The sequence below is a fragment of the Loxodonta africana genome, chromosome 3, assembly GCF_030014295.1.
Source record: "Loxodonta africana isolate mLoxAfr1 chromosome 3, mLoxAfr1.hap2, whole genome shotgun sequence".
In the NCBI taxonomy this organism is placed as follows: Eukaryota; Metazoa; Chordata; class Mammalia; order Proboscidea; family Elephantidae; genus Loxodonta; species Loxodonta africana.
In genome coordinates, this window is record NC_087344.1 from 164,438,910 (window position 1) to 164,453,277 (window position 14,368).

Here is a 14,368-nt window from a genome sequence, read left to right on the forward strand (position 1 = left end):
CTTAAATGCTAACAAGCAGCCATCTAAGATGCATCAATTGGTCTCAACCCATCTGGATCAAAGGAGAATGAAGAACACCAAGGTCACAAGATAATTATAAGCCCAAGAGACAGAAAGGGCCACATGAACTAGAGACTTACATCGTCCTGAGACCAGAAGAACTAGGTGGTGCCCGGCCACAACCTATGACTGCCCTGACAGGGAGAAAAACAGAGAACCCCTGAGGGAGCAGGAGAACAGTGGGATGCAGACCCCAAATTCTCATAAAAAGACCAGACTTAATGGTCTGACTGAGACTAAAAGAGTCCCCGTGGTCCTGGTCCCCAGACCTTCTGCTGGCCCAGAATAGGAACCATTCCCGAAGACAACTCATCAGACATGGAATGGACTGGACAATGTGTTGGAGAGAGATGCTGATGAGGAGTGAGCTTCTTGTATCAGGTGGCTACTTGAGACTGTGTTGGCATCTCCTGTCTGGAGGGGAGATGGGAGGGTAGAGAGGGTTAGAAACTGGCAAAACGGTCGTGAAAGGAGAGACTACTGGAAGGAGGAAGTGGGCTGACTCATTAGGGGGAGAGTAAATGGGAGTACGTAGTAAGGTGTATATAAGTTTATATGTGAGAGACTGACTTGATTTGTAAACTTTCACTTAAAGCACAATAAAAATTATTTAAAAAAAGAGATTGGCTCAAGATACAGCCTAATCCTATAGATTGAGTCCTGCCTCATTAACATACCTGCCTCTAATCCTGCCTCATTAATATCATAGAGATTAAGATTTATAACACTTAGGAAATTAGATCAGATCACAAAATGGAGGATAACCACACAATACTGGGAATCATGGCCTAGCCAACTTGACACACATTTTTGGGGGACGCAATTAAATCCATAACTGGGTCCAAATGGAAGAAGGCTAAACAAAAATAATAATTTGTTGGTGCACGGAATCTAAGGAAGGATTGAACAACTAAGCCACAGGAAAGGCAAGGGTAAAGCTCTCAGTACAAATCAGAACAGCAACTCAAATTCCATCAGACTTCCCTTTCCATCACTCATACCTTTGTACGTGTCGACCGTCTTTCTCACTAACTACAATCTGGCTTTTTCCCATGGCAGAAAACGTGGCGGCCAACAGATACAGAGCTTTATTGTTGCACCTTCAACTTCTTTGAAGGAGGTTGATCTGGTCTCACAGTTAAAAATTTCAGGGAAGGAAAAATGTGCTCAGCATCATTAGAAAATCCCAAACCAGTTGCTGTCTAGTCAGTTCTGACTCATGGCAAGCCCATGTGTTACAGAGTAGAACTGCTTGCCATAGAGTTTCCAAGGCTGTGACCTTTCAGAAGTAGATCACCAGGCCTTTCTTTCAAGGCACCTCTGCATGGGTTCAAACTGCCAACCTTTAGTTGGTAGCCATGCACTTAACTGTTTGTTCCACCTAGGGACTTGTTGTTGTTGTTGTTAGGTGCCATTGAGTCGTTTGTGATTTACAGCAACCCCTTGTATGACAGAATGAAACACTGCCTCTCATCCTGTGCCATCCTCACAATCGTTGCTATGCTTGAGCCCATTGTTGCAGCCACTGTGTCAATCCATCTTACTGAGGGTCTTCACCTTTTTTGCTGACCCTTTACGTTACCAACCATGGTGTCCTTCTCCAGGGACTAGTCCCTCCTGATAACATGTCCAAAGTATGTGAGACAAGATCTTGCCATCCTCGCTTCCATGGAGCATTCTGGCTGTACTTCTCCCAGACAGACTAGTTTGTTCTTCTGGCAGCCCATGGTATATGCAATATTCTTTGCCAACACCATAAATCAAAGGTGTCAACTCTTCTTCAGTCTTCCTTGTTCATTGTGCAGCTTTCGCATGCATATGAAGCAATTGAAAATACCATGGCTTTAAGTCACCTTAGTCCTCAAAGTGATATCTTTGCTTTTTAATCCTTTAAAGAGGTCTTTTGCAGCCAATTTGTCCAATGCAATGGCACCTTTTATTCCTTGACTGCTGCTTCCATGGGTGTTGATTGTGGATCCAAGTAAAAGGAAATCCTTGACAGCTTCAATGTTTTCTCCATTTATCATGATGTTGCTTATTGGTCCAGTTCTGAGGATTTTTGTTTTCTTTATGTTGAGGTGTAATCCATACTGAAGGCTGTAGTCTGATTTTCATCAGTAAGTGCTTCAAGTCCTCTTCACTTTCAGCAAGCAAGGTTGTGTCATCTGCATATTGCAGGTTGTTAATGAGTCTCCCTCCAATCCTGATGCTGTGTTCTTCTTTATATATCCAGCTTCTCAGATTATTTACTCAGCATACACAATGAATAAGCATGGTGAAAGGATACAACTCTGATGCATACCTTTCCTGATTTTAAACCACACATTATCCCCTTGTTCTGTTCAAATGACTGCCTCTTGGTCTATGTACAGGCTCTTGGTGAGCACACTTAAGTGTTCTAGAATTCCCATTCTTTGCAATGTTATCCATAATTTGTTATGATCCACACAGTCAAATGCCTTTGCATAGTCAATAAAACACAAGTAAGCATGTTTCTGATATTCTCTGCTTTCAGCCAAGATCCTTCTGACATCAGCAATGATACCCCTCGTTCAACATCCTCTTCTGAATGCATCTTGACTTTCTGACAGTTCCCCGTTGATGAACTGCTGCAACTGTTTTTGAATTATCTTCAGTAAAACTTTACTTGCATATGATATTAATGATATTGCTCAATAATTTCTGCATTCTGTTGGATCACCTTTCTTTGCAGTGGGAACAAATATGGATCTCTTTCAACTGGTTGGCCAGGTACTGTCCTCCAAATTTCTTGGCATAGATGAGTGACCACCTCCAGTACTGCATCCATTTGTTGAAACATCTCAATTGGTATTCCATCAATTCCTGGAGACTTATTTTTCACCAATGCCTCCAGCGCAGCTTGAACTCCTTCCTTCAGTACCATTGGTTCTTGATCATATGCTACCCCCTGAAATTGTTGAATGTCGACCAATTCTTTTTGGTACAGTGACTCTGTATTCCTTCCATCTTCTGTTGATGCTTCCTGCGTTATTCAATGTTTTCCCCATAGAATCCTTCAAAACTGCAACTCAAGGCTTGAATTTTTTCTTCAGTTTTTTCAGCTTCAGAAATGCTGAACATGTTCTTCTCTTTTGGTTTTCTAACTCCAGGTCTTTGCTCATTTCATTATAATACTTTACTTTGTCTTCTAGAGCTGCTCTTCTTCTGTTCAGCTTTTTTATTTCATCGTTTCTTCCATTCGCTTTAGATATTCTACATTCAAGAGCAAGTTTCAGAGTCTCTTCTGACATCTGTTTTGGTCTTTTCTTTCTTTCCTGTCTTTTTATTGACCTTTTGCTTTCTTCATGTATGAAGTCCTTGATGTTATTCCACAACTGGTCTGGTCTTCAGTCATCAGTGTTTAATGCATCAACTCTGTTCTTGAGATGGTCTCCAAATTCAAGTGGGATATACTCAATGTCCTATTTTGGGTCTCCTGTACTTGTTCTAATTTTCTTCATCTTCAGCTTAAACTTGCATATGAGCAATTGATAGTCTGTTCTGAAGTTGGTTTCTGGCCTAATTGTGACTAATGATCTCAACTCCTTAAGGAAATGCAAATCAAAACCACTTCACACCCAACCACTAGAATGGCTATAATAAAAACAATGGACAATAAGAAGTGTTGGTGAAGATATGGAAACTTAGAACCCTCATTCATTGCTGGCGGAATTGTAAAATGGTACAGCTGCTTTGGTAAATAGCTTGGCATTTCCTCAAATTTTTAAACATGGAGTTATCATATGACTCCTAAGAGAAATTAAAACATATATCCACACAAAGCTTGAATGCAAATTTTCATAGTAACATTATTTATAACAGCCAAAAAGTGGAAATAGCCCAAATGTTCATGAGCTGATGAATGAATGAATAAAACATGGTATATCCATAAAATGGAATATTATCCAGCCATAAAAAGGAATGAAGTGCTGATGAATGCTATAACGTGGATGGAACTCAAAAACGTTACACCTGAGTGAAAGAAGCCAGACACAAAAGACTGCATATTATGTAATTCCACTTACGTGATGTGTCCCAAATAGACAAATCCGTAGAGACAGAAAGTGTACCAGTGGTTGCCGAGGGAGGGGGTGGTGAGTGACTGCTAATAGGGAGAAACGAGTTATCTTTTTGGGGTGATGAAAATGTTCTAAAATTAGATTGTGGTGATGGTTGCGCAACTCTGTAAATATACTGAAAACCGTTGAATTGTACATTTCAAATGGATGGTGCGTAAATTATATCCTGATAAAGCTATTAAAAAATAAATTTAGGAAATGAACTCACTGGCCCAGCTTGGGCCGGCTACCCTATGCTGACTAATTAACTGTCACTAGTCGGAGTGGGGGCATAAAGGAAGGTTTGTAAGAATACTGCAGCTCCTCCAGGTAGAGTTTATGTTGTAATGGTGGGGAGGGCCCAGTTCCTAGATGGGGGAGGGTATAAAACAATAGGTGCCCATCACACTGGCTATTTATAGAGAATTTGCAGTTTCCAGACACTGAATTAAGTGCTTCTTTTGAGTAATCTCATTAATTATCTCAACAACCCTGTAAGTTAGGTATATAAAAACCATTTTATAGGTGATGGAGACTCAGACTAAATAACTTGCCCAAGGTCACATAACTGTTGCTGTTGTTAGCTACTGTGGAGTCAGCCCCCAACTCATGGCAACCCCAGGCACAATGGAACGAAACACTGCCCGTCCTGCACTGTTCTCATGATTGGCTGTGGACTGAGCTGTTGTGATCCACAGGTCTTTCATTGGCTGATTTTCAGAAGCAGGTCCCCAGGACTTTCTTCCTAGTCTGTCTTAGCCTGGAAGCTTCGCTGAAACCTGTCTGAATGATTGCCTTGCAGGATAGCAACGTGCAAGCCTCCACTGACAGAAAGGTGGTGGCTACGTATGAGGTGCATTGGCTAGGAATTGAACCCAGGTCTCCACACAAAAGGCGAGAATTCTACCACTGAACCATACATAGGTCATTTAACTAGTTACATAGGTCCCATAATTAGTTAGTAGGTAAGGTGGGGCCAGGGTTCAAACCTGGGCATATCTAACACTATCTCTTCTCTCAATCACTAGGCCATGCTGCCTCCCTCTGGCTTATTACAAGTTGTCGAAAAATCCTGGAACACACCAATGGAGACCTAACTCTAGATTAATCCTTTATTTCATTCACTAAATTATTCTTTCATTAAAGGAGACCCTTTTGACACGATAACCATGACCTTCCTTTGCTGGTCTATGACCACTGTTGGTAATTTTTGAGAAGTGCCAAAAGACTGGAGATGGTTGTCCAACCGCTACTAATCATACTGTTATCCACACCACAGTCCTCCAGCTTGTCAAGGAAATAAAGACCTGGGACAAGAACACACCTTGCTAAAATCATGCTGCAGTAGGGTCTGTAGGATTCTTCTGATCCTCCAGCCAGTTAACCCTCTCAAAACAGGAAATAAGGTTAATTTGGCAAGATTTGTGCTTAGTGAACCAATATTGCTTATTTGAGGGGGGGAGGGAGGGAGGGTGGGAAAGGGTTTTTTATTGATTAATCAGTAGATAAGAACTGCTTTAGGTGAAGGGAAAGACAACACTCAATACATGGAAGGTCAGCTCAATTGGACTGGACCAAAACAAAGAAGTTTCCGGGATAAAATGAATGCTTCAAAGGTCAGCGGAGCAAGGGCAGGGGTCTGGGGAAAATGGTTTGGGGGGACTTCTAAGTCAATTGACAAAATAATTCTATTATGAAAACATTCTGCATCCCACTTTGAAATGTGGCGTCTGGGGTCTTAAACGCTAATAAGCGGCCATCTAAGATGCATCAATTGGTCTCAACCCACCTGGAGCAAAGGAAAATGAAGAACACCAAGGTCACACGACAACTAAGAGCCCAAGAGACAGAAAGGGCCACATGAACCAGAGACCTACATCATCCTGAGACCAGAAGAACTAGTTGGTGCCCGGCCACAATAGATGACTGCCCTGACAGGGAGCACAGCGGAGGACCCCTGAGGGAGCAGGAGATCAGTGGGATACAGACCCCAAATTCTCATAAAAAGACCATACTTAATGGTCTGACTGAGACTAGAGGAATCCCGGTGGCCATGGTCCCCAGACCTTCTGTTGGCCCAGGACAGGAACCATCCCCGAAGACAACTCATCAGACATGAAAGGGACTGGTCAGCGGGTGGGAGAGAGACGCTGATGAAGAGTGAGCTAATTATATCAGGTGGACACTTGAGATTGTGTTGGCAACTCTTGTCTGGAGCGGGGATGCAAGGATAGAGAGAGAGGGAAGCCGGCAAAATTGTCACGAAAGGAGAGACTGAAAGGGCTGACTCAAGAGGGGGAGAACAAGTGGGAGTAGGGAGTGAGATGTATGTAAACTTATATGTGACAGACTGATTGGATTTGTAAACGTTCACTTGAAGCTTAATAAAAGTTAATAAAAAAAAAAAAAAAAGAAAACTGAAAAAAAAAAAGAATAACCCTCACCCCATCCTAAACTTCATCCAACCCTAACCTTAACCTTAACCCTAAACCTAAACCTAACCCAAACCCTACCAAAAAAAAAATATATATCAACACAACAGTTTTCCATCTCTAGTCTCTTGGTATTTCTGTCCTGCACCATGATTTCCCAAAGGTCTTGGGGCAGTGGTGCTGCAGCCCCATCTGTGCATTCCTCCCATCTGGTATCCCGGGGTGGTATCTGTGTGGGCTTCAATCTGTGTGGGCTTCAAACCCACTGAAGGCAGCAAGGCTCTCCCCTCCCCACCTAGGGCTCCAGATCCTTCTTAAACAGATTGATCCCAGACTTTCCAAAATGAAGCATGTCCTTCTCGGTGGAGAAGGCAGAGGGCACACAGGAGTTGAGTTCTGTTTTCTCTGTCATCTCTTGCCAGCAGAACATATGCCCAGCAGGAGGCATAGCTTTCCTCCTTGTTTTTTCTTCAAACAACCTTCCTGTTGCCCTTACTATTTTTCATTAGCCTCTGTGTCATTGATTCATTTGTGTGCCCCCAAAAATATGTGTTGGAAATCCTAACCCCTATACCTGTGGTTCTAATCCCATTTGGGAACGGGCTTTCTTTGTTATGTTAATGAGACAGTATTAGTGTAGGGTGTGTCTTGAATGAATCTCTTTTGAGATATAAAAGAGCAGATTATGAAAGCAGCAAGTAAGCAGAGATGGAGAAAATACAAGCCTCATGATCACTGAGGAACCTGGGAATCGAAGCTGAAAAGAAGCAAGGACCCTGAAGTCTTCTTAAAAACCAAACAATAGTTTAGATTAACTAGTGTTATGGATTGAATTATGTTCCCCAAAAATATGTGTATCAATTTGGCTAGGTCATGATTCCCACTGTTGTGTGATTGTCCACCATTTTGTCATCTGATGTAATTTTCCTATGTGTTGTAAATCCTGTATCTATGATGTTAATGAGATGAATTAGCAGCAGCTATATTGATAAAAAAAAAAAAAAATTTTTTTATATTGATGAGATCTACAAGATTAGACTGTGTCTTAAGCCAATCTCTTTTGAGATATAAAAAAGAGACAGGAGCAGAGAGACATGGGGACTTCATAACACCAAGAAAGAACAGGAGCACCCATCCTTTGGACCCAGGGTCCCTGCACTGAAAAGCTCCTAGACCAGGGGAAGACTGATGACAAGGACCTTCCACCAGAGCCAACAGAGAAGAGAAAGCCTTCCCCTGGAGCTGACACCCGAAATTTGGACTTGTAGGTTACTAGACTGTGAGAGAATAAATTTCTTTGTTAAAGCCATCCACTTGTGGTATTTCTGTTATAGCAGCACTAGGTAACTAAGACAACTAGGAAAAAATGTCTGCCTTGAGCATTATGCTCTTTTAAGAACTATATGGGATCAAATCAACAACAGCAAAGATTAGACAGGAATCTTAGGGGGCAGTGAGTTAATCTTATTGGGGAAGGAACAACCCAGAAAAGGAGGGTAAGAATGGTTGCACAAGTTGAAGAACGTAATCCATGTCACTGAACCACACGTGTAGAAACTGTTGAATTGGTGTATGTTTTGTTGTGTATATTCTCAACAACAACAGTAGATAAAATTTAAAGATAAAATTTAAAAATAAAATTTAAAAAAGAGACAAGGACCTTCCCCAGAAAACAGAGAGAGCCTTCTCTAAGAGCTGATGACCTGAATTTGGACTTCTAGCCTCCTAAACTGTGAGAAGGTAAACTTCTATTTGTTAAAGCCATCCACCTGTGGTATTTCTATTGTAGCAGCAGGCGATGACCAAGACACTCAATCACCCTGAAACTTAACCTTCCTGTTCTTATACACACCTGCCACGTTTCATTTTCATGCCTGGCCATGCCCACCATCCATCTCTCAGTTGTATCATCTGAAAATCCCAGTTAACATGATTGTCTCCAGGGGTAACCCTCTTTTCTTCATCATTAGGACTCTTTGAACTTCAACAGTCAAATGTGTTTTTAGAGCTTCCCATCGTCAAAGACAATGGTTTCCAGAATACCTGGGTAAAAATAATAGTATTTATTGTCTATAGGGAAGGAGGAAACCCTGGTGGTGTAGTGGTTAAGTGCTACGGCTGCTAACCAAAGGGTCGGCAGTTCGAATCCACCAGGTGCTCCTTGAAAACTCTATGGGGCAGTTCTACTCTGTCCTATAGGGTTGCTATGCGTCAGAATCAACTCGACGGCACTGGTTTTGGTTTTGGGTTTTATAGGGAAGGAGTCTCAGGGTGGTGCAAACAGTTAACATGTTTGGCTGCTAATGAAAACGTTGGAGGTTAGAGTTCACCCAGAGTCTCCTTGGAAGAAGGGCCTGGCAATCTACTTCCAAAAAATCAGCCATTGACACACATGGGGCCACCATGAGTCAGCATCAACTCGATGGCAACTGGTTTGGTTTTTGATTTATAAAGCTGTATAAGTCCTTTATATACAGTTCTTTTTTCACAATAGGGTTAGTATATACCCACCAGGATATAGGTTACTCTTATTATCTTCATTCTATAAGATAAGGAAGCTGAGACCCAAAGAAGCTAAGCAACGTCCTCCCAAATTCACGGTTATTTTATGGTGGAGCTCCAGAATCCAAGCTCTCAACCACTGCGCTAGAGGCCTCTACTAAACATCACAACAGAGAAGGCAAACCTGGCTGCAAAGCTTCCAGAAAGAGCATCAAAGGCCCTGATGTAGTGGCATGTCTGAGACCGTCTGAGCCAGGACAAGGGGGCCTGCACACTGAAGGAGAAGGAAGGAAGAAGAGGAGGAAGTTCTCAAAACAGGAGCCTGCTTCACAGGGTGTTGAGAGGCTTAAATGAGATCATTCATTCATTCACCAAATATGTGTCCACCATTGGCATAACCTCCACAAAGCCATTTAGGTGTTTAGGAGGTAACAAGCTCATGCTTCTAGAATACCTCACTCCATCCCCTTCCATATCCTCATTGGAGCCCCAGGACACATGAGCTCACTCAGTAGGAGTGACTTGGAGCCTCACCATTTGAGAAGCAACCATCCCTGGTCATCCCAAGCCTGTTTCTGTTCCAGATGCCCAGACTGCACAGAGGCAGAGGAGATGGTGTTTCTGGATTTGGCCAAAGGAGTCCTCACAGCTCTTTGCTTAATAAGGCCTTTAAATTATCTCAATAAGGAAGAGGCTAAACACTTAACCACTGTGGAGAGTGTTTTATTGATTGGAGGAGAGGCTCTGGCCTGCCTGCCCGGGGCTGAGTGGGAGCCAGGCCAACCCAGTCCCAGGGGGCAGCTGCAGGGTGTGAAGTGCTTAAGAGTTTCTCTGAGCTCTGGGGAGCAGCTGGCACTGTCCCAAAGTGGCTTCAGTACTTGAGGGGCTGAGTTTGGGAACTCATGGTCCCCCTCAGAGGCAGTGGGGTTGATGAAAAAAACATAAAAGCAAAATTTAAAAAATAATAATTTAAAATATAAATATATACCATAGATATATAAAATATTTTAAAATAAGTAAATTTTAAAAGATCAAAGCAAGGGGTGGGTTTTAATCCCAGCTATACCCAATGAAGCAAAAGTGGGCAGTTCACTTAGTGTCTCTGAGCCTCAGTTCCTGCATCTGTGCAATGGGGAGAAGAAGACATAGCTCACAGGGTTCATGGCACTTGCATGAGGTAAAGGTATAAAAGTACCTTGGAAATTGTAAATCTCCACATGAAGACAAGGTGGATTAGTTATTTATTATTTTTATCATAAATGAGATCATGCATTGTTCTTTTGCTTGAAACTCATCCAAGGTTCCTTGTTGCATTTGGGATAAAATTCATTCTGTTCACCTTGGCCCACTAGTCCCTTCATGATCTGGCCCCTGCCTACTTCCTCAGCCTCCTTTCTGTAACTTTCCCCCACCCTCACTGTGCTGCAGCCACCCTGGTCCTTTTTGACAGTTCCTAGAACAGGCCAAGCTCCTTCCTACCTCAGGGCCTCTGTATTTTCTGTCCTCTCTACCTGGAATACTCTTCCCCAGGTGTTTTGTATGGCTGGGTCTTTTACCTTCAGTTCTCAACTTAAATGCTGCCTCCTTGGGGAGGTCTTTCCTAACCATACTTCCCCAGTTGGGCACAGCAGCTGTCTATTCTCATCATAGAAATAACCACAAACCACAAATCTTTTTAGGTATTCATTTACTTGTTTATAGTCTCCCCTTGGTAGAATATGGGCTCCATGAACATGAGGACCTTGTCTGTTTTGTTCACTCCCAGGTCTGTATCTCAGGACCTGGCACAGATTAGGTGCTCTAAACAGTTGTTGAAAGAACAAATGAATGAGTGAGTGAGTGAATAATAGGTGAATATTTGGCAGGGAAGCCTGGCTTGTTTCACAGATGGCCCCTTTCTTCCTCTTACCCTGATATTTTCTCTCTCTCTCTCTCTCTCCCTGTCTCAGATATGGAGACATGGTGCCCAAGACGATTGCTGGAAAGATCTTCGGCTCCATCTGCTCCCTGAGTGGCGTCCTGGTCATCGCCCTGCCGGTCCCTGTGATTGTTTCCAACTTCAGCCGGATTTACCACCAGAATCAGAGAGCTGACAAACGCAGGGCACAAAAGGTAAGACTCGGACTCAGGCATGGAGCAATATAAGGGTCAGAGGGGCAGCACCAGAGAGGGGCCTGGACCTTCCCCTTTTGTGCCTGAGAAAAGTCAGGTGGCCAGGGCTGGAGTTCCTCAGAGAGTCGCTGCTGAGACGGCCTCCCCTCCGGCTTTGGGAAGTAAAACAACTTCACGCCAACTTCAACCAACCAGCATCCTGCATTCCAGCCCCAGTTAGTTGCAAAATGCAATAACTCCTCAATTATCCACAGGCTGATTGTCTCCCTTTTGGATATTCTATGGCAATTTCCTTGACCCCTGGCTCCCCCTCCACTCTCAGCCACCACCAATCAGCAGCCTCTTGGACTCCTCCTCCCAGCCAAGAGTTTGGGGAGATCATAATTTCTTCTCACTATCCTACAATAGCCTATACAAAGCATAGCGACAAAAATAAATTTGCTGAAAAGAAAAATGGATACTCTGAAAAGAGAACATGCTGAGGCCACTGAGCTCAGGGACGGACAGCACCACAGGCGTGAGTAACCTCCAGGGCATCACTGGGTTAAGGCACAGAGCTACAACTGACGATCAGGAGAATAACCACCATGCACTGCTTACAGAGGCAGGAAAGGGTGGAATACATTTTGCCCACAAAATGGGGGAAAATGGCTGAAGGCTTTGGTGCTTGGAAAGACGCCTCCTTCCCTGACTAACCCTCAAACTTCTTTCTGTCTGGAACAACTGGTCCACTCCACTGGCTTTCATTCACCCCACATTTTTAAGGTTCTTTAAAAAACAAAAAAAAACCTGTTGCCATCAAACCAATTCCAACTCATGGCAACGCCATGTGTTAGGGAGTAGAAGTGCTCCATAGGGTTTTCTTAACTGTAGTCTTTTTTTTTTTTTTTTTATTTCAAAGATTTTTAATTGTATCCCTTCCTTTCAACAAATCATCAGTCATTTATGACATGAAGCCATTGGTCAAGATCACACAGTCCTTGACTTATAACATTGTTTTTTTTTTTTTTTTAATTGTACTTTAGATAAAGGTTTACAGAACAAACTATCTTCTCATTAAACAGTTACTACACATTTTGTTTTATGACATTGGTTAACAACCCCACGACATGTCAACACTCTCCTTTCTCGACCTTGGGTTCCCTATTTGGGCTGTAGTCTTTAAGGAGCAGATCTCCAGGCCTTTCTCCCATGGCACCTCTGGGTAGATTCAAACCACAGTTTTGGTAGCAGTCCAGCGCAAACCATTTACACCACTAAGGGGCCAGTAAAGATTCTTAGGTGGTGACTTTTACTAAGATTCCAACTAGGAAGGGCAGGACTGAAATATGGTACCCCACCGGCAGGATCTCATGCATGGTGACCCTCCATCCCTCCATCCCAAACTCCAGGGGTTGCGGTCAGAGCCTTTCTGGGCACAATGGACAGGGAGGGACTTCCTTGAAATATTGGCTCAGAGAGGCCTGGAATTTGGACTCCTTATTTTATTCTTTCATTCATTCATTCAGTCCACAAACACTTCCTGAGTACCTGCTCTGTGTCAAGCACAATCACTGCAGCTGGGTTATTTCCCTGCCACGTGATCTGTGCCATTCACCTCCCACTTGCAGTGATAATGTCCAAGTGTCAGAGGAATCCGGAATTTCAGAACAGGCCTGTGTATGCTGACTGAAACCTGAAAACTAGCTCCAACGTGTAGGAGCAGAGAATTCCAGTTTGTTCCAGCATATCCCATTTTGTGTGCCTTCGTGGTCACCTCCTCTGGGCCCTTCTACCTCTCTCTGCCTGTGCTGAAATACATTTTTACTTCTCTTTACCTGGGTCTGTAACGTCAGCAGCCTTCCTTAAGCTTCCTCTCCTGGCGCCCTGCTGTCCTCTCCATCCCTTCCAGCACCTATTTCCTACCCCTTCACCCAAGGTCAGGGTTTCCCCACCCCCAGCCCCTGCCAGCCATCCCAGAAACAGACGTCTTATGTCTTTCCCAGTTCAAGTCAGCTGGCAAATCTGAACAATATCTAAGTTCCTCATACACTCCTAAACAAAGGGGCAGAGACAAACTGAGGTCTCCTTTTCCAATCAAGGAGCCTGAGGCTCTGAAAAACTAGGAATTCTGTAGCAAACCTACCCACCAAGGCTAGGGCTGACTTACAGGTTTTGGCTGAGCAGGTGAAGTTTTTTTTTTTTTTTTTTTCTTGTACTTTAGATGAAGGTTTACAGAACAAACTAGTTTCTCATCAAACAATTAGTACACACATTGTTGTAAGACTTTGATTAACAACTCCACAGCATGTCAACACTCTCCCTTCTCATCCCTGGGTTCCCTGTTACCAGCTTTCCTGTTCCCTCCTACATTCCAGTCCCCGCCCCAGGGCTGGTGTGCCCCTTTAGTCCGTTTTGTTCCATGGACCTGTTTAATCCTTGGCTGAAGGGTGAACCTCAGGAGCGGCCTCATTACTGAGCTGAAAGGGTGTCCGGGGGCCATACTCTCTGAGTTTCTCCAGTCTATGTTAGGCCAGCAAGTCTGGTCTTTCTTTTTGAGTTAGAGTTTTGTTCTACATTTTTTTCCAATTCTGTCTCAGACCCTCTATTGTGATCCCTGTCAGAGTAGTCAGTGGTGGTAGCCGGGCAGCATCTAGTTGTATTGGACTCAGTCTGGTGGAGGCCGTGGTAGATGTGGTCCATTAGTCCTTTGGACTAATCTTTTCCTTGTGTCTTTAGTTTTCTTCATTCTTCCTTCGAGCAGGTGAAGTTTAAAGGAATCCTCAGCCTGGCACACTAGCCCACGGCTATGTCTACACGGGTAACAGCCCCACTCAAGTTGTGTTCTAGGGAGCTTCTCCAGTGACCTTCTCTCCATACCCACACCTTTACCTACTTCCCGGGGCATCTCATCTGCTGTCTTTTTGCCCCCACAAAGAACAGAACGGTGGGAATTTCCCTCTGGATTTTATAAAGCTCATGCTGTGCAATTAAAATCCAGAAGGTATAAGATTTGGCTTATTCCTTCCTCTAGCAGTTAAGATGGGTCTCCCCTGCTCCTGGCTCCTCCTCCCTTTCCCTCTTCTCTCTCCCTTTGAGAGCAGAGTAAATATTTACAGTGTTTTCTCCGAGCCTGGCTACTGTCTGTCCTCAAGGTTGCTCAGCTCTGTCTCCTTCACCTTGAGCTTCTTGTGAGAGGAAGCA

At 43.5% G+C, this 14,368-nt stretch overlaps 1 protein-coding gene across 1 annotated transcript in view; it reads left to right on the forward strand.

Annotated features, from left to right (window-relative positions):
• Positions 1–14,368, forward strand: part of KCND3 (potassium voltage-gated channel subfamily D member 3) — a 282,762-nt gene that overhangs the window by 257,236 nt on the left and 11,158 nt on the right. Inside the window, exon 3 of the mRNA XM_003409579.3 lies at positions 11,023–11,185. Within this exon, the coding sequence (XP_003409627.1) occupies positions 11,023–11,185 (163 nt within the window). The remainder of the gene's footprint in view (positions 1–11,022; positions 11,186–14,368) is intronic.